The sequence below is a fragment of the Protomyctophum parallelum genome (assembly GCF_964188405.1).
Source record: "Protomyctophum parallelum genome assembly, chromosome: 22".
Lineage (NCBI taxonomy): Eukaryota > Metazoa > Chordata > Actinopteri > Myctophiformes > Myctophidae > Protomyctophum > Protomyctophum parallelum.
The window spans coordinates 22,461,169-22,482,012 of record NC_139714.1 but is presented as its reverse complement, the minus strand read 5'-3'; the positions used below and the strand labels follow the sequence as shown (position 1 = coordinate 22,482,012).

General features: G+C 41.9%; 3 protein-coding genes across 6 annotated transcripts in view; 1 reads left to right on the top strand and 2 right to left on the bottom strand.

Annotated features, from left to right (window-relative positions):
- Window positions 1-4,728: 4,728 nt before the first annotated feature.
- Window positions 4,729-10,639, top strand: LOC310879766 (C-C chemokine receptor type 5-like; the record flags this gene model as incomplete). The annotated part of the gene is made up of 5 exons (XM_083794596.1): window positions 4,729-5,542; window positions 8,992-9,000; window positions 9,472-9,578; window positions 9,954-10,090; window positions 10,534-10,639. The coding sequence occupies exons 1-5, from the start codon at window positions 4,774-4,776 to the stop codon at window positions 10,637-10,639; spliced, it is 1,128 nt and encodes a 375-aa protein (XP_083650722.1). The 5' UTR covers window positions 4,729-4,773.
- Window positions 10,640-11,551: 912 nt separating this feature from the next.
- Window positions 11,552-16,488, bottom strand: c4h11orf98 (chromosome 4 C11orf98 homolog). The gene is made up of 4 exons (XM_083757484.1): window positions 16,364-16,488; window positions 13,868-13,992; window positions 12,653-12,741; window positions 11,552-12,444 (listed from the first exon to the last, which is right to left on the bottom strand). Exons 1-4 carry the CDS (start codon window positions 16,397-16,399, stop codon window positions 12,338-12,340), a joined length of 357 nt encoding a protein of 118 aa, XP_083613610.1. The 5' UTR covers window positions 16,400-16,488; the 3' UTR covers window positions 11,552-12,337.
- Window positions 16,489-18,147: 1,659 nt separating this feature from the next.
- Window positions 18,148-20,844, bottom strand: part of mdm2 (MDM2 proto-oncogene) — a 32,251-nt gene continuing 29,554 nt past the window's right edge. For 3 of the 4 annotated variants that reach the window (XM_083757883.1, XM_083757882.1, XM_083757880.1), the window contains exons 13-14: window positions 19,674-20,046; window positions 18,148-19,572 (exon numbers count right to left, since the gene is read on the bottom strand). In XM_083757883.1, the coding sequence (XP_083614009.1) occupies window positions 19,569-19,572; window positions 19,674-20,046 (377 nt within the window). In that variant the 3' untranslated portion in view covers window positions 18,148-19,568. Of the gene's footprint in view, window positions 19,573-19,599; window positions 20,047-20,844 lie in introns of those variants that run through there. The other variant, XM_083757881.1, reaches the window with a different exon arrangement.

Below are 20,844 nucleotides of genomic sequence, written 5' to 3'. Positions count from 1 at the left end.
GTTGAGGAGTTGTGGCGATTTGTACAAAGCGGGCTACTCCTGAAAACTGTAGGAGCCAATTGTGGCCAATCAGGATGGAATATGAGAAATCAAACAAACCTGTCTTGATCACATGACTATGGAGATCATGTGTACCGATTTGCGTGAAATTTGGATAGAATCTGAAGGAGTAATAATAGAAAATGTGTTTTACATATGTCGGCCTCCTGGTGGCGCTATAAAGAGCAGATGTGAAAAATTCCAGGCAAAGGTTTTTCCTTGGCCTCTAGGGAGTTGGCGTAGAAAGTTATCCACAGATCCGTGCAGTTAGAGGTAAAAACACTTTTCGGCCAGTTATAGCGCCACCTTGAGGCTGAGTTGAAATTGTTCATGTGGCATTTCGTCCTCGGCCTAGTGGGAATGTGGGTGCACAATTTCACGGAAATCACGCGATGTGTTCATGATTTGCAGCATTTTGTTTGAAACTGAGCACTCCTGTGAACTTTGGAAGCCAATGTTAACCAATCAGGATTGAGTCTGAGAAATGTGAAAGACCGGTTTGGTTGAATGGCTCTAGAGAGACTGTGTACCAATTTGCGTGATGTTTGGACAAAATCTGTAGGTGTACTGTGCAAAAACTTGTTTTGCACAAAACTTGTTTTGCACAAAGCGGCCTCCTGGTGGCGCTATAACAGGCCGTTGTGGAAAGTTTGGGGCAGAGGTTCACCGTTGGCATCCAGGGAGTGTGTGTGCAAAATTTGGCATCGACCGGGTTAACGGTGGCCGAGATTAGCTGCTCACGGACGGACGGACACACGGACGGACACACGGACGGACGGAGTGCAAAACATACTCTCTCCCCATGCCTTCGGCCTGGTGGAGACAATAATTATACTTAGCATGATGTGGATAATATTGCATTAGGTGTGAGGTCTCATCACTGACATGTGGCCTACTTAATCATCTTCTTTACAAACATACAACATATACGCTGGTTAACAAACTGACCTCCCACTCTGGGCATTTTGGTGTAGAGCACATCAAAGCCTTCTACAAAAACCTAGGTGTGTGTAAAGATGATTTTAAACTGGTTATGGTAACAACAGACGAGGTATACTTAAAAAAGTAGTGCCCTCCAACCCAACAAGGCCACTGGCCATGACAATATTCCCTCCAAATTTCTCTGAGACTCAGCCATCTCTATAGCTCCAATCATCACCCACATAATAAACCTCTCCATCAAACAGGGACAGGTCCCCCCAAGATTTCAAACTTCCCCTCCAGCACAAGAAAGGGAGCAAATTAGACCCTGGCTACTACTGGTCAACAAAAACACCTTGAAGACCCTTACAGGAGCCCTCGTACAAGGTTTCTTCGACTAGGCATGCACCTCTTGGTACCAACAAGTCTCCAAACTTCCCAAAACAAACATTTTGGTCAGGCGTCAGGCTACTACTTGAGGGGTGCAAGAGGTGATGCTTTCAAGTTTCATCTGGTTTGTTTGGAATCAACTTCAACGGAAATGGCTCCAGGAAATCATGTAATCTACAGGTGTCGTATATTGGCGCCCAGACATAGGCATTATACATTAGGCATATATATAGATAAATAGAGTTGGGGACACAATCTGGGGTAGATATGTGGAGAGACCCAGTAATCTGACTGCTTCCAACTAAAACAGCTGGAGGAACTCAAATTGGGCATGCAGAGGGATCATTTCACAAACCAAGCCACCCTTCCCCCTCAGAGGTAGAACAGAAGTTAGTAGCCTACTATGTTAAGATGGTTTCTGTTCTCAATTCATAAATACATAGAGAAACACCTGTACTTACATCCACAACACAAGGTTATGTTATGTCATGTATTTCACATTGAGATATACGGAGTTGTGGGTTAGATGTATGTAGTCTTATAGTCCATGTTTAAAGTGTGAGCCTATTCTTAAGATATGGTATGAGCATTGAGTGATACTAAGGGGAGACATTCCGCATCCTCGCCAGACATGGGTCATACAGGTCAGGGAGCCAGGAAGCCCAGGCCTGGTTGATCAGTAACATCTGGTTATCATTAGGGTTTGAGACACACACACACACACACACACACACACACACACACGCGCACACACATGCACGCACATGCACGGGATTGGTACATGTGTGAAGAGACTCAGTATATAGGAGCCTCGTGTTAGGACGAATGGGGCTTCTCAGAGAATATTGGGTCCTGTTTGGTCATGATTGTGGCAAGCTCATTGGTGTTCTTCAAATAAACTCAAAATGAGAAAGAAAAGGACACTGCCTGGACCCTCTCTTTTATATACAACCTGCCTGGTATATTCTCCACCATTATGAACATTAATATACCACACAGGAAATGGGGGCAATTGTCCCTAGACTCTCGGAGGATGTCCTTGTATAGGCATATATACGCCACTCTCAGTATAACTGTAGTGTGTAGCCTACTGTTGACTGCACTCTTCAATGCATTCCATGACACATTTGGCTCCAGTTTGCCTCAGGCTCTCAGTTCATCTATAGTCCCTCCCTCGCCTGCCAGTAAAGCTAGTGAGAGCATGTGGGGTGTGTTTACTGATTCCTGCTTGTCTGTCTGTCTCGAGTCTATATAGCTAGCGCAACCCTGTCTCCTAGCCACAGTGACACAATTCATTGTGAACAGCTGCCTGAGAAAACTAATCCGATTCCGACTAATGTATCAACTTAACTGAACACAACACAACTCAACTCAATTGAATTCTATAGATATTAGATAATAGTGATTTGGTTAAATTACTTAATTCTCAGATCTGCTATTACTGATTTTCGGGACAATTCGGAACCGGGCTTCCATCCCAGGACAACACCACGAGCTCGCATGGGCAGCGCTGTGTCAGGTGAGACTTTAATTCCAATATTGTTTTTTGTCCACCAGGCCGAAGGCATGGGGAGAGAGTATGTTTTGTGTCTGTGTGTCCGTCCGTGTGTGTGTCTGGGTGTCCGTCCGTCTGTTACCAGCTAATCTCCGGCACCATTAACCCGGTACTACTCTCTCTCTCTCTCTCTCTCTCTCTATCTCACTGACTCACTCACTCACTCACTCACTCACTCACACACACACACACACACACACACACACACACACACACACACACACACACACACACACACACACACACACACACACACACACACGCACGCACGCACACACACACACACACACACACACACACACACACACTGTGACACACACACGTACGCCACACGGGCACGCACAGTCACACGTGCGCACTGTGCGTCACACTCGCACATTGCACTGCACTTTCGCTTTCACTTTTAAACCGCCCTGCAGCATCATTTCCAGAGAGCACTTCGGCTGGCCTGTCGCTGTCCACCATCAGTGGTGCTGAACCATTGACCTTATGACGTAGAATCTACAACGTAGATACTTATTTTTTTCTGGACAGGGAGGGAGGTTTCAAGTATACTACAACAGCTAGTGAAAAAGGGTGTGGGTTTCTAATTTTCACTCATGGAGCCTAGGCCTACTGTTGAGAGAGTTATAGGCTATAGCTCTGTCACCTCAGTGAGAGTTATGTGACCCAGAGTCACATATAGGCAGAGGCGAATACTTCTTATAACTGTCATGGTCTTCATTCTTCTTATAACTGTCATGGTTTTTCCAAGGGTGGGAAAGAGAAGCGGCCTTGAGCTCATCCTTATCATACAGGACGTGAGCGTTCCAGAATTGAGTAGCCTATAGGGACCTACAATGTAACAACAATTGTTATTGTTACTAACAAATAGGCTTGCTTGTGATTAATGATTATCCGGACTGTGATACCTTATTTGGTTTGGTATTATTTCATTCATATCATTTATGTTTTTAGATGATGCATAACGGAATTCCCGTAGGTTTTAGGGTGTGCCCTATATAACTATAACCGCTCCCTTGAAGAAGAAAAAAAGCCAGACACTGGGCTAATTTCGGTTCGTGTATATCTGGACCGTATGAGCAATATAGTTGACGGGAACTTGAGAAGTATTATGGATTTTTGCTGTATTTAACGGGTAAAGCTGTCTTCTTATTAAATATTTAGTACCATTTCACTAGATTTGTGGTTCTCAAACCTATTGATTTAAAGGACCCCGTCATTTTAGGATTTATAGACCTGTTGTAAGGGTCCATTTGGAACCCCCTCACGGAAGCCTGGTGGTCTCCTGAGTTTGAGAACCACAATTACCACATGTCCCAAATCGGATCACATCAATTTTATGAGATCATGTGAACTTAGTGGCAAATGTCTTTTGGTTGATTTTGTAAAGAATTCTAGTCGTGCGTGCGTGCGTCTCAATTATCTCTCTCTCTCTCTCTGCTAAATAACTATCTGTGTATTTGTTTATGTGAAACTTACTGTAGGTTGAATGGAGGTGGAGCTAGTCTTGTCTGATTTGACCAAATTGTGTCTTTTTCACTAGGTTTTTCTTTATATTTTTTGAAATATTGTAACTTTAGTTTGACAGCTGGTGTGATGCAAGCCTATAGGTTCCAGTATACTTAATTATGAAATGCACCTAATCCCTTCTCTTTTCCTGCAATTACTCTTTAGAACCTATGGCACCCGAAGACTCCTCTACCATCGACTACGACTACACCTTGGTGGGCGACAGTCTCTTATGTGAATATGGAGATCATGGATCCTACTTTCTTCCAGTGCTCTATTCTCTCTTCTTTGTCCTGGGAATTCTAGGGAATGTGTTTGTCCTCTGGGTCAAAATATTTGGGGAGCGGATCCGTACCATGACTGATGTGTGCCTCCTCAACCTGGCCTTTGCTGACCTTCTCCTAGTGTGCTCCCTTCCCTTCCTAGCCCACCAAGCATGGGACCAGTGGCTGTTTGGGGAAGCTATGTGCAAAGTGGTACTCGGCGTTTACCTTATTGGCTTTTACTGCGGGATCTTTTTCATCATCGCGATGAGTGTTGACTGGTATCTGGTTATAGTGCATGTATTTTCTTCACATGAAACACAAACACGTTCTGTTGGAAAGATTGTAGCTGCTGTTATATGGGTTGCTGGATTTCTCGCCTCTTTTCCAGAACTGATTTTTCTTCAGGTACAGACATATTCGAGCAAACATCGTTCATTCTGTGCTCCCTTATACAACTCTGAAAAGGTACCAAGGCACTTCTGGGCTATCTTCGGCCTTTTCAAAATGAACATTCTAGGCTTGCTGATTCCGATAGCCATCATGGGTTTTTGCTACACCAGGACAATTTGTGTGCTCCGACAGAGCCAAACACCCTTGAGACATAACGCAATCCGCTTGGTCCTTGTGATTGTAGCTGCGTTTTTCTGCTGCTGGATGCCCTATAATATTGCTTCATTCTTCAAAGCCTTGGAGTTGCTTGATGTTTATACAGAATGTAACAGCAGCAAGGCAATCAGATTGACTTTACAAATCACAGAGGCCCTTGCTTACTCTCACAGCTGTCTCAACCCCCTCCTGTATTTTTGTGTAGGAGGGAGGTTCAGGAGGAATCTCCTTAAATTGATAAACAGTGCTCCATGTAAACTGTTTCAGATTATGACCGCATTTACCCCTCAGGCCTCAGCACAGACTCAAAGGGCCTATACTAATGAGCCACAAGAAACCCCCTGTGTGGATGACAAATGTGAGGATTCAATTGCATTAAAGAAAATTGAACGCAGCAATTCTATAAATTAACCAAATGATTGAATATACAGCAAAAACAAGTGGAATTGGAAGTGATGACACAAATGAATGAGCATACAAAGTAACAGGAACTCAAGTTGATAAATTGTCAGGTTCTTTGTCCTGATTGAATGAAATGTGTAACCCCCCTGGAATTGTATGTGAATTGCATGAGTAAAGGGCTACAAATTTTACTTTCATTTTCATTCTGACCACTGTGTTTTTAACAGTTTGGCATATCCAAAGATGTGGTTTTCTATCTGGGCTTTGTAACTTAATAATGTCTAGTGTTTAAGGCGTGGCCAGTTATCTTCTGTATTCTGTATATGTATTTTCCTATAAGTAGATACTGTAGTTTCCTACTCATAGTAAAAAGACCACTTTCATTTTCTCTTCTTGTAACTGTAAAAGCGCGGTGTGTCATCATGCACCTGTATAACCAAGGTTCCTAAGGACACCAATTGTATCAGTACCTGGAAGGGATCATTTCGTAATAACATTCACCATCAGTGCAGTTTTGTTTTGAGACACTTTAAATTTGCAAATCTCCGTAAGCAGCAGAGGCTCAGGAGGTTTTGTATGTAGGCTATTAATGTATGTTGTAAGAATGTAGGGTATAGTGTAAGTGATATTTGAATAGAGCATCAACAACAGGGATCTCCCATGCAGTCTCTCCAGCTCTTCATTAAACAGAAAATACATTTTCAGGTCAGGATAACAATTTCATCCAATCAGGAGAGAGAACTGTCATGTCTGTTGCCTAAAGAGCGGCAGAGACAGGGAGACCACTGTTACGGAGCAAACTCTATTAGCCATGATTAAGAATATAGGTTTAATTTCTTATTTAAAAAAAAAGAACACTTGTTTGCCATATAAGCTAAATGAGGATAAGACAGAAGTTCTCATAATCGGTTCTAGCGAGCAGAAAGAATCAATAATAAGCAGACTTGGCAACCTGACTGTAGAAAGTAACAGTACAGTAAAGAACCTGGGGGTTATTATTGATTCTGAATTGAATTTTAATTCACACATTAATCATGTTACCAAGATTGCCTTTTTTCACCTTAGAAATATTGCACGAATCAGAGCCTATTTGTCCTTGGACGATGCAAAAACACTAATCCACGCCTTTGTTTTTTCTCGGCTTGACTACTGCAATGCGCTCTTGTCAGGACTGCCTAAGAAAACAATTGACAGACTACAACTTGTCCAAAATGCAGCAGCTAGAGTTGTAACTAGAACTAAGATGAGAGAACATATTACTCCAGTTTTGGCATCACTGCACTGGCTTCCTGTTGTTTTTAGGATTGATTTAAAAAATATTTTACTTGTCTATAAAGCTCTCAATGGTCTCGCACCTCCATACCTACTTGACTGCCTGCCTAAATATGTCCCAAACCGGCCCCTAAGGTCCTCCACTGCTGGCCTGCTCGCTTTGCCTAAAAAAATGGCAACAAAAAAATACGGGGAAGCAGATTTTTGCTTCTACGGGCCGTCGGCATGGAACAAGCTCCCACTGTACCTTCGTCAGGCAGCCTCTGTAGACATTTTTAAAGCTCAGCTTAAGACCCACCTCTACAACATTGCTTTTAAGTGATCTTCTTTTTTTTATTTTATTATTCTGCTTGTTTTTAATGTCGTTGCCTTATTTTATCTGTTCTTAGCTTTGTACCATTGTCCTATTGTTTTAACTGCTTGCCTGTTTTAATGCTGTTTTGTTTTGCTTTTATTATCTTTTCTGCTCTGTAAAGCACTTTGAGCTACATTTATGTATGAAAGGTGCTATATAAATAAAGTTTATTATTATTATATATTTTTGACAGCTTCTCCAAACACTGTTAAATATGTGTGTCAGGGGCCAACACTTGTGCCAAAATTATGTAGGCATAGGAAATGTATTAGGACACATATTTATCAATGTATTTTACATTTAATAAATACCACTTCTGGTGATGTGTTGTTGTTGTTGTTGCTTTCCAAAATATCTTACTAGGGCCTTACAGCATTCCTTTTTGGCGTCCCTCCAGCTGAATCTGAATCTTGTGCTCATAGCACTGACGGAGCTCACATGCAGAAACGTGTCGTGCAATGAATCACTTTATACAGTAGTAAGTTGTCCATCTCTGTTCCCTGGAGTGTGCAGTCCTTAAGAGTATAAGGTGCAGTCCCACATGGTGACATGCAGGAAGATCCATCCCGTTTTATTTTTTACAGTTTATATGCCTGCTGTGTGTGTGTGTGTGTGTGTGTGTGTGTGTGTGTGTGTGTGTGTGTGTGTGTGTGTGTGTGTGTGTGTGTATATATATATATATATATATATGAATGAGAGAGAGAGAGAGAGAGAGAGAGAGAGAGAGAGAGAGACAAGTGCATTATATGAAGGAATGTGTGCATCCCAGCAGGAATAGACACAACTCATTTAATAGGTATTTGAATGACAACAGCAGAGGTTTAATTCTGTATGGTTAAAGTTTGATTAACTTATTTAACTTACATGTAGGCTACTACTGTAACATTAAGAACATTAGTTACCTAGTTTAAACGTCACAATACACCACTCTGGCGCCACCTAGTGCTGTACCCGGAAATGTGTCACTATAGCAACCGACTGTTTGGGGAAGTAGAGAGCCATACCTCCATGGGTAGTAGAAACATAGAGATCAAACCCATTAACAACATAACATCATGATTCACTGATTAGCTATTGTGCATCATTGTGTCCGAAATTGTTCACATTTTCAGTTCCGTCTGATGAGTAAAAGTAGACTTATCACAGAGGCAGTGGAAATCTGTTTCTAGGATGACAGGTGAGCTGTGATGATACATTCATCATTCATACGTACATTGATTAACTACATTTATTTATTCAAACACAAACCAGTGTGTGTGTGTGTGTGTGTGTGTGTGTGTGTGTAAGCAATGTCAAATGGTTCAGAATCAGAAGCTTTATTTGCCATACATGTAAACATGTTAGGAATTTGTTTCGGTAGTTTAGAGTTGTATCAACCAATACTTTCACTGTTACTTTTTACACAGACAGACTATAATGTACATTATGTACAGGCTATAGGACTATTATTTTATGTATTTATTTAACTTGTTTGTCTGTTTATTAGGGGAAGAATTAGGCCTACTGAAAGTATGCTATATTTTCCCAGATGGATCCAGATATGGTGAGCGAACTGATGAGGAAATAATGATTTTCTTTTGCATTTAGTGCTTGGGTTCACAATCACAAAGTGATAGACCTGTGTCCTTATCTTATACATGAAGCTTAATTTATACTCCTCCTTGCCAACACAGTTCTTGTCGGCAAGTACGTAGAATCTAACTCAGGGGTTCCCAGACTTTTCAGCTGGTGTGTCCCTGAGACCGAGACTTAAGACTTATTATGAATCAACCTGATAAGACCATGTATTTTTATACAGTAAGTGTTGGTACTGGAGAGAATAGCCGAGTTAGGCTACAGTAGATTTGCTATTTAAACAATTTCTTTAAAACATTTTAATAAAATTATTATAGTTTTTTATGTATGAAATTCTATTGCAAAATATTGTAATTGTTATGGGGAAATGTATGCTTTGTTCTCTTTTATGTTCCTCGCAAGAATTGTACGTATATTATTAAACATAAAAAACGTTAGATATTTAGCCCTATATGCCTATTCGCGATACATTCCCATACAAATCGGTCCGTGAACCCCAAATTTGTCCTCCTGACCCTATATCCCAAACCATGCGATTGCGATGTAACTGGTGCCGTACGTGTCCTGACTCCTGACAGAGGGTGAGTGCAGCAGGTCTGAGTCAGGAGTGCTGGTGAGGAGTGGATCAGGCCAGCAGATCTCAGCCAGTGGCACTGTGTACAACGGAGAGTGGCATGACGACAAGGTGAGTTCATTGACACCATTAGAGTGGTTCCATGAGGGTCATCCCTATGTTCCCCAGGTTCTATGTTCCCCATTTACCTCAGGGTTCGGTGTTAGGGTTGGGTTATTGTTGTAAGCGGGGAACATATACAGTAGGTACTGGCTGAGATCTGAGATTGTCAAATCAATCGATTGTGTTCCAAACAATCAAATGGAAATACAATGGTATACCGTACATTCCGAATTTGTCTGTATCACAGTGAAAACTTGTTTTTCAAAGGTTACATTATTACATTTTTTGTATAATAATTATACATTACATTATCACAACCAGTGGGCCACAGCCCAGCACTGATTCGACCAATTTCAACCTGACGTTCAGCTCTGTCCCATGCAGATGCACGGCAGAGGGACCCAGAAACACCCCTCTGGAGGGGCTTACGAAGGGGACTTCAAGGACAACATGTACCACGGCACGGGGACCTACACATTCCCTGATGGTTCCAAGTACACGGGCCAGTTCAGCAAAAACAGGTGAGGGGGAAACAGATTATGTTTGGCCAATAAACTGTAAGACAAAGACGAACAAGGAAAACTCAGCCCTGCCTGGGACAGTTGGACTGTGACAGTAACCTTTTCTTTACACTGCAGCCTTATCTGCCGTGTTAAAGTGGCCAAATATGGCAGCCTATCTGCCGTGTTAAGTGGCCAAATGGGTGGGCCACCTGGCGCCATGTGCATTTTCAGAGAATTTAATTTAATGATCAATATCAACAGATTGATTGTGCTCTGGCTTGGATCAATGGAACAAACAGTATACCAATAGTATTCATTTGGTATCACTATGAAAACACTTTTGTACATTAATTAAAATCAGTGTTTTGCCAATTATTTGGGGGCCCACTTGCAATAACTTCACCAGTGGGGCCAGGCCAGGCCACAGCAGGTTGCAAATGATGAATTGTTCCATGTTTCAGGTTGGAAGGAGATGGAGTGTTCACAGACGCACAGGGACTGGTCTGGGTGGGAGAGTTCCACGGCAAAGCAGCACTGGGTCTCAGGCTGCAGCACAACATCGAGTGAGGGAGCACTGGTTCATACTTGGAGGATATCAGAAGTGGGGGAAGAAGTACTCACATTTTTGAGCGGCTGTGTGTGTGTATGTCTGTCTCTGAGTACGACCCATTGAACCCTGTCTGAGTAGTGAGTACAACCCATTCACCCCTGTCCGAGTACGACCCATTGAGCTTTGCAGCTGATTGCCACACACACACACACACACACACACACGCACGCACGCACACACACACACACACAGTCTGTCTGTTTCAGTTGGTTAGATCGTGGTGCAAATAACACCAAGGTCCCGGGTATGTATGGTGATTTGTGACAGAAGGGTACGAGCAAGAGAAAATATAAGACAGACAGCTGTGAGAACAGCCATGCTTTACGGCTTGGAAACAGTGGCACTGACGAAGACACAGGAGCTGACAATTGTCATTAGGAGTGACAAGGATTGACAGGATCATAAATGACATGAGATAAAAAAAGGATAAGACAAGACGGACGAGGTTGAGATGTTTCGTGCAGAGGAGAGATGAGGTACCCCTCACCTGAGGAGAGGTAGATGAAGGGGAAGGCCTAATGAGGTTTATGGATGCAGCGAGAGGACATGCAGGTGGCTGGGGTGACCGAAGATGCACAGAACAGAAATAGAAACATATGATTCGTTGTTAGAAGAATAAACACACGCATGTCCCAAACTATATGAATGCACTTGCACCAATTTGTTTTCAATGTCCTACCACTGTTATCGGGACACTGAAAACGGCAACAGTGATGGCTTACTGTAGAATATTGCTGTGAATTAAATAGTTTGTTTATACATTGTTAATGAAGTGACTTGGGCTTTAAGGTTCTCAATCCAAACCAAATCTGAACAAATAGGCCTACCTAATATAATGAAATATAGAAAATAAATACAAGTCAGATGCATAACAGTTGAAATAGCCTTTAATTACATCCATAATAATTGCAGACCACAAAAGAAAAACTGGTTGATGATAGCATAGAAGGAATGCCTGTCTGTGGACCTTTCACACACACAGGATCACAAACCCTACAACATTTCAGTCAAATGTTTATATTTTACACCCAGTTTTATTACTATATTTCTTCATGCAATTGTCTTCTGCCAATATTTATATAATATATAAAATAACTGATTGAAACAACTCGGTAGGTCTTAACAGAAAATATAAATTTTGATGATGGCCCCAGGTTCCATTTGACACTTGTAGGGGTCCTTGAAATTAAAAACTTTGAGAACCACTGTGCTACACTAAATGGAACAGATCCTAGTTAGTATAATTGGTAAGGAAGAGGCCCACTTTATTTACTGCAGTAAATAAGAGCCTATTTCTATCACCATGCATTACCAGTAGGTGAGGTTGTGACAATGCACATCTCAGTTGGTAATTCACAGCTAGCAGAGGACGTTCTCCAAATATTTTTTTCCCCCTTCAAGCTGACACCAGCAGCAAAATGGAAAAAGATTCTCAGTGGCACGGTGGAGACAACTCCAATCCAAACTATGTTGTGTTATTAATATTTATCATTGTGATTCCAGACTTTTCAGGACATCCTGTAGATCATATTCCCTGTTCAGTTCTCCATTAGATGGCAAAGAAACACCCGTGTGCGTGTGCCCCTCTCCAGTTCAAATACTGGATATTGTCCGTGGCTGAGAGCCAAAATTGGATCATTTTTATCACCCTACTCTCATTCCACATCTGCCATTTCCACATCCACCTGGGATCCAACCCCTTTCTTCTTTTTGGCTGGCACAGATAAAGAGGCCTCTTTCTTTGGTTGCATTACTGGCTCAGCTATGGAGGCAAGACAGAAAGCAGAAAGAAAAAAAGAATAAATAGAGTGTGAATTAGAGTGTGCAGCCAGGCACCAGACTCACAAGTCAAATCTCTAAACACTAGCGGCCATTTATAACTACATTTGTGCTGCTAAATAGGAGTGTGCCAGTGTGCATTGCTAAAACTGGATGGAAACAATTTGGGGAATCCACTGGTTCTTCCTTACCTTCCTTTTCCTTTTCCATGTGGCGCAGCTGCTTAAGAAGCTTGTTTTTCTTCTTCCCAGATAAGGTGATGTTGGCTCTTGGACTAGTTCTGAGGGCGAAACACAACACACACTGTTAGGCTACCGTATAGGAGTCAGGTCAAATATGAACAAATTATGGGCCCGGGCAGCTAGTGTAGCAGTCCAGACAACTAGGCCCGAACCCGACAGCCTTTGCCGAGTGTCACTCCCTTTCTCTTTCTCCCCATTTCCTGTCAGTCTACTCACTGTTAACCATCAATAATAAAAGGCAGAAGAAGTCCCCAAGAAAATAAATAAAAACATAAATATGCACAATATGAAAAATATACAAAAAATACTTTGTTCAGTTACTGAAAATAGAGCGACAAACCAAACTAACGACGACGACGACGACGGGGGGGGGGGGGGGGGGGGGGGAGACAGGACAACACACCCACCCACATTTCCCAACAACATTTTTCAAGAGAGCACATTCGGAATTAGGAATGTTCCTGTAGGAAAACACTGGACGAAAATACTACTACACAGGAAAGTGACATTCCACTATTTTGTTTTACTGGTCGTGACCCACAAGAGGCTCTTGGCCATTCACTGGACACCCGTGATGGAACTGGGGTACACACTGATATAATCTATCAATGCCACATTGGTATCAAACATATCTAAAAATAATCCTGATTATTTTTACCGACATTGATGATGCAATAATAATGTGACTGTCAATGGCTTTGTAGTTCTCAGAGCAGCCAGTGCGCCTTAAGAGCACCAGTTGTTAGTGGGGAGGGGTCGTACCATCTACTTTTCACCATTCAGCAATGACTTCAATATGAATATAATAATGTAATATATCTGAATTAATATTGTGCATGGCAATCATTCCCACAAGTGTGTGTGCGTAATAATAATGAATTGCATTTTTATAGCGCTTTTCCAAGTGCTCAAAGCGCTTTACAATGGTTAATTCATTATACATTGGGAGGTAAAGAGGCGAACAGTCGACGCCAGTGTCCTCACTTCCCACACCAATGGTGGCGAGCTCAAGGACACTTGGACATGTGGACAGGAGCCGGCGACCCAGGGATCATTGGACGACCTGCTCTACGACCTGATCCACAGCCGCCAGTGGTGTGTCTGTGTGTGTACTGAACTGTATGCATTTAGTTCAGCATTCAGTAAGATGTCAGCATTACGTACCTTCTTTTCTTCAGATGGTGAGCAGTGATCAGGCCCTTGTCAACCACAGCTCCAACTATCTGGTGATTCCTCCTCTTCTGTTTGCTTAGCACTCTCCGCCGCTTGAACAGATTCTTGCCCAGCTCCTGCAAGAACATAGAAGATGTACACATGATGTGCTTCTCAAACATGTTCTCTGTCAACCCAGAGGCATCTTTTCAGAAAGAAATGAGTCACCTTTTAAAGGCCTATTAGCCGTGGTGAAGAGCAAACCACGGATCTCCCCAGCCCCTTCTCTCTGTTTTTACTCGTCATGGTGGCCACCGATTTTGCAAGTGATTTTTTGTGTAATGTAATAACGGTCCTTATGTCACTTTGACTGATTGATTGAATACTTTATTACAGTGGTTTTCAACCAGTGGTCCTTGAGGGCGTTCAAGGTGGTCTGCAGGTAAATGATGGTGATGAAAGCTGGTAAACATATGAACCGGTGGACCCTTTAGATCTTTAACTCTTAAGAGAGATCTATACTTTGCCTGTTATCTGTGGTACCACATGATTAATACAGCATAGAATTGTGGACAAAATCTTACCCAACGACAATAAGGTTGTGTGTCTGCGAGGCTAAAACAAAATAGTGGTTTATAGTCTGACATTGTGTGTATGACGTGGCACAAACAAACTCAAAACAAACTGGTCAGGTTACTACTTGGCCTCACTCCCTGAACCCACCTCACCCCTGTCATTCCATTCCAGCCTTTGACAGGCTGAAATGGCTTAGGGTTGACGACAGAGTACAGCATCTTGCAATGGGTCTGGTGAGGTCCACAAGATTCGATACACCACCAAGATACCTGTGTACCTGTCTAAATACTTCCTTAATGTCAACGAAGTCCACACCCACAACACCAGAGGGAGTTCAACAAACCATGTGCAACCCAGATTCGGCACAAACAAGGGACTAAATTAATTTCTATGCCACCAAAATGTGGAACGCCCTACCAACAGTCATTAAGACATGCAAATCCCTTGACTCCTTCAAAATCGCTCTCAAAGGGCACCTACAGACGGACGGCTGCCATTCAAAACTGGCACCCGTAAATTCTGAAACCCCCACCCACCCCCTTTTCCCCTCACTTTTTTTCCCCCTCCTTTATTTTTGTTTTACCTCCTCTATGATGATTTCCTGTTTTTGGCTATATAGAAGTGTATATTTGTACGTCTCTAAATGTTATGAATTGAAAATGGTGGACGCTCTTGTAAACAAGTGTAATACTTTATGGTGTTGTCTACTCACAGTTGACAGTTTTTGTATTGAGTTGTACTTGAAATGTACTGTAATTCTGCAAACTGTTAATAAATACTTCAATCAATCACTGATGTAAAAATAAGAATAATGTAAAAACATGGAGGTGCCAACAATGTTTTGTCAAATGGATTGATTGATTGATTGATATATTTATTAACAGTTTGTAGAATTACAGTACATTTCAAGCACAAACTCAATACAAAGACTGTTAACTGTGAGTGGACGACCCAATTAAGCATTACACTTGTTTACAACAGGGTCCACATTGTTCAATTCATCAAAACATTTAGAGACATACAAATAGACACTTCTATGTAGAACAGAACAGGAATTCATCATATAGGAAGCAAAAAGGGAAAAGATACATATACAGTGAGGGGAAAGGGGGGAGGGGGCGGTGGGGGGATTCAGATTTTACAGAGGGTAGTTTCGAATTGCAGCCATCCGTAGGTGCCCTTTGAGAGCGGTTTTGAAGGAGTCAAGGGATTCACATGTCTTAATGACTGTTGGTAGGGTGTTCCACATTTTGGTGGCATAGGAGCGAAAATAATTTAGTCCCTTGTTTGTGCCGAATCTGGGTTGTACATGGTTTGTTGCACTCCCTCTGGTGTTGTGGCCTGGGTGTGGACTTCGTTTACATTAAGGAAGTATTTAGACAGGTACATGGGTATCTTAGTGGTGTATCGAGTCTTGTGGACCAGACCCATTGCAAGATGCTTGTCTGATGGAACAAAATGGACCCCGGGTCCATTTGTACACTCTCAGAGTTAAATTAACATTGATTTTACAACATAAATTGGGGGTCCCAGAGATAGAAATGCAATTAAATGGGGGTCCGTAGACTAATGCATGTCCTCCTTGAAATAAAACTGTTTGAGAATCACTGCTAGAGCCGTAGTGAAAATCTTCTCTTATTGGGTCCCTGGCATATCTCTTCAAGGGTCCGCGGGCTAATTAGTGTCAATTTGGGGGTCCTTGACATGAAAAAGTTTGGGAACCACACCACTTAGCTCTGGACTGGTCCATAGGTCTAATGCCGTTGAACTGCATTAGAGGCAGAGCTATGAACCACACTGAGCTAGAGCTAGCATGGATGCTAACAGCTAAACACCAGGAGTTTATTCAGGCTCAGTCTCATCAAATACCACCAGTAATGTAATGTAGCGTTACATATCATTGTTTATTATAGTATTTAATCTCTTACTTACTGTCTTGGGTCTGTTGAGTCCTGCTGGGGGAACCATGCTTGTTGTTAAATGACTGTTTGATTCACGTGGTGGCTCGTTGGTGTCGAGAGTCGAGAGCCTATGGTCAAGAGGAACTTCTTTCCGGGTGTAATTCTCATTGGCTGTTATCGGGAGGCGGACCACCAGTTTCTCAACTTCTGGTCCGGGGACCACCACCACCAGACCAGTCACAGTGGCCCACTTTGGACCACTGAGCTGTTTTAATTAAGATTTAAACTCTCTCTAGCTCAGTGGTTCCCAAACATTTTCATGCAAAGGACCCCCTCACGGACCCCCATTTGAAGAGATATGCCAGGGGGCCCCATAAGAGAAGATTTTTACGGCTCTAGCAGTGATTCTCAACCCGTTTAATTTCAAGGACCCCCAGTTTGACATGCATTAGTCTACGGACCCCCATTTAATGGCATTTCTATCTCTGGGATCCCCAATTTATATTGTAAAATCAATGTAAATTTAACTCGGTGTACAAATGGAACCAAATGGACAAGTTAGGGTCCATTTTGTTCCATTTGCACACTCTCAAGAGTTACAGACCCATAAGTGTCCATTTGGTTCCTAACTATCATTTAGCATGGGGACCACCTGGAACTCCTTGAGACCCCTTGCGGTCCCCGGACCCCACTTTGGGAACCACTGCTCCAGCTAATAATCTAATCAATTAGCGAGTTTAAATCCTAAAATAAGCGTGTGCAAAAATGGAACTTTTATTTTGATGTAATACTAATTATTAATAATCCTAGGACCTGGCCCAGGCCGTAGCGTAACGGTCTGGGCACCGGACTGGTGATCCAGTCGCAGTGTGCCGCGGGTTCGACTCCCGGACCCGACACGGCCTTTACTGCATGTCATCCCCCCATCTCTCTCCCGTTTCCTGTCAGCCTACTGTCTGTCCCTTCAAAAAAATCAATAAAAGGCGTAAGCCGCAAAAAATATCTTAAAAAAAATAATCCTAGGACCCCAATCTATCCTGTAAAATTCTGTGTTCGTTTAAATTTTAACTCAGTGTACAAATTGGAACCAAGGGCTGCCAATAACATTGACGGAGTAGGGCTGCCATCTAGTTGTTACACTTGTTGTAACTGCTATATAGTGTTACCTGGGAAATGGAAATCACTTTTGACAACTGTACAGCACCCACTATCCAGCATTTGTTTTGCACGAAAAACACTCATTGGGCTAATGTGATGACATGAAAAGTGGATATGGCTGTTTTTCAAAACAAATGTTTGCAGTTGCAATGGATTCAGAATCATGAATAAAACTATGACCCCTCACATGCTATTTCAAGCAGAAATATATTTTGTAAATTTTGCCTAATGCCTGCATACCCAACTTTCAGTAGCTGTCACAGATTCCCCTAGGCATAGGGAAACTGAATTTCAGTCTTTGTGAGACACCTTTACAAACACATTGGTGAAGAATTGTATTAAGGAATTCATTACCAGTATTATGCGTTGTTACAGAATCCAATCCAGTTAGCTCTCCATTCCAAAACAAATACATTAGTCCATGGGGAGTCATTTGACTTTGCCTAAATGTTTCTTTTACCTACCCATTTTACTACCATGTTTTTGCATCTATTAAATAAGGTTTGCCTCAGCTCATTTAAGATATAAATAAGATGGAACTCATTCTCATATCACGTCACAGTACGTGCAAATCTGCTAGGTTCTTCCATTACTCCTCTATACCTGCCAGTCTCGATGTGCAATTTTATTTAAATAAATTCAATAAAGAGATTTGGGAACTTAAACTTTGAACTTTTATTTTTATATAAATTTCGGAACTTTGAAAGAGTAGTTCACTCAAAATATCACTTATTTTTAAACAAGAACACACCCCAAGAAGTCTTGAATTCATGGAGATCTTAATATTTTTGTCGCATTCCAAAAAAACTCCATGATTTCAAGGCTTCATGGGGTTTGTAATTGATAGGAAATAAGTAATCTTTTGGGTGAACTACTACTTTAAATATACTTTCTATACATTAAATAAAAAAACTTCAAAAACAAATATACATTTAAACATCACACAAACTGTGTGTACAATGTACAAACTGTACAACAGGGCTGGGGCGATATGGACAAACATTATTTTTTTAAATTAAAGAACTCAACATTGATATTACCCATTGTATTGTGATTTGACATTTTTAAAAATTTTCAAAAAGAAATTGTTAAAATAGCCGATCTACAAGCTCACGCGTCGATGACGCGCATTGGGAGCTTGGAGATCGGCTATTTTCACAATTTCTTGTACAATTACACCAAGTATAAAACCATGGCCAGTGATTAAACCCCCCCCCAAATAAAAATAATATCCAAAAACCAGATAGACCCAAGTCTCATATCAAATATCGATGTAGTCGATATATATATATATATATACACCCAGCCCAATTCGAAACAAAATAATACTGCCAAAAAACAGTTGAACAAAGAAAACTGCAAAAACAGCAAATCTCGATTTTCCTACTTATCTTGTAGAAAAAAAACTAAGTGACTAGAATGGATTGGACAGCCAACTAGTTACTCTTACATCAATATTACTCTCCTCCAAGGAGTTCTGCTTCAGGTGTGTGATGAGATGATCAATTGAACAATGTTTTGATCACCGCCTGTATTGGCTCCCGGCAGACCGGGCACACTTTGTTACCTGGACATTCTGCTGATGCTGATTAGTGGGGTTCAGGGGAGGGTGTGGGGGGCAGGGGTCTGGGGTTAGTGCTGGGAAGTGCACGGGGGAACACCCGATTGCAATGTCTGGGCAAGGGTGGATTCAGCTCTTCACATTTAAGACACCCGACATTCACACACACACACACACACACACACAAAATGTGTTATAATCAGAGCCGTAACCCCTGAAAATCTGCGATGTGAATAGTCAGTCGAAGACGCCATTGTCATATTTGATTCGTTTTTGTTGGTTATGCGTCAGTTAGCTCTGGTGTCAACCACCTAAACTAGTATTAACTAATCATTATTAACAAGCTTCCAAGAAAAGTGGCTCTTATTTTGAAATTGGCCCATTTTTTAACTAAAGTAACTAAAATGTATTGAACAGCAAAATAGTTACTCTTACATCAATATTACTCTCCTCCAAGCAGAGGTGGACACTTAAGTAAATTTACTTAAGTAAATGTACTTAAGTACAGAATTTCTGCTTAAGTACTGACTTGAGTACAAAATTTGTACTCAAATTTGTAACAGATTTACTTAAGTAAATGTCCACCTCTGCCTCCAAGGAGTTCTGCTTCTGATGAGATCAACAGAAGAATGTTTTGACCACCATCTGAATTGGCTCCCGGCAGACCGGGCACACTTTGTTGCGCCTCTTCAGCTTTCTCGCACACCTGAAGCAGGCCATCAGATGTCCAGTCTTTCCGTGGACTATGCAGCCGTTTTTGGGCTCGGACTGGCATATCATGCACAGGTCCAAGGCGGGATCTGCGGCAAGAGAGGTAAGAGAGGAGGGGGCTGGAATGGAGGGGTTCAGGGAAGGAGGAGCAGAGATGGTCGAGGCCATGGAGGAGGTCTGTGAAAACTCCTGGGAAGACGGACCGGGGGATGGAGTCCCACGTGGAGGGAGTGGAGTGCAGGTTCTCCTCCCGTCAGGGACATCAATTCCCTCATCCTCAACACCTAGAGGAGAAAGGACGGAAAGCAATAAGATTCTTTTTCTAGTTAAATCAGGTTGTACTTTTTTTTTTATCCCACATTATTTGCAACCCATTTTTTTTACCCAGTGTCATAAAAAAAAGTACAACCTGATTAACTAGAAAAAATTCTAATTGCTTGACCTCATGCTTCCTTCTATGCATGAGGAGTCCAAGCTGCTTCTTTTAACCTGACGGGATAGTTTCCCCGGACGGACGTCGGACGTAGCGCGTGGAAGGACATACTTCTTTTACGTCTTATTCAGGACCTCCCATGTCGCCAAATACGCCATTAATGTGTTATTTAGCGTTCTATTTAATGATAAACATGTAATGTTGTCTTACAGCAAATTAAACCTCTCGTTCGATTGGCCTTCCCTTCAGGCTCAATGCAAAACGAGAAAGGTGGTGGCTGAGCCATTTCTAGTCCTTTTAATGAGTATTCCAGCTCAGATCGCGGTGGATGAACAAAGCGACCGTGTTTAGTGGCTGAATAGCAACTTCCAGAGCCGATTTCAAGGTGACACAACGCCATCTTGCTTTGTGCTAGATATAATAGCATGAAGCCAAAAGACCTGTGGGAGGATCGACAACCACGGAGGTATGATTACTTCTAACGCGACGGGACAGCGATGGGCCGTCAAAGCGTAATCTTTTGTTTGAATTGGAATCATTGATTTAGATTAAGTTATTCACGCTTTGATTTTTGATCTCATCCATTAAAATGGAGGTGGACCACTTTGGATGACGGACCAACCGTAAATGACATTGAATGTTGCCCAAT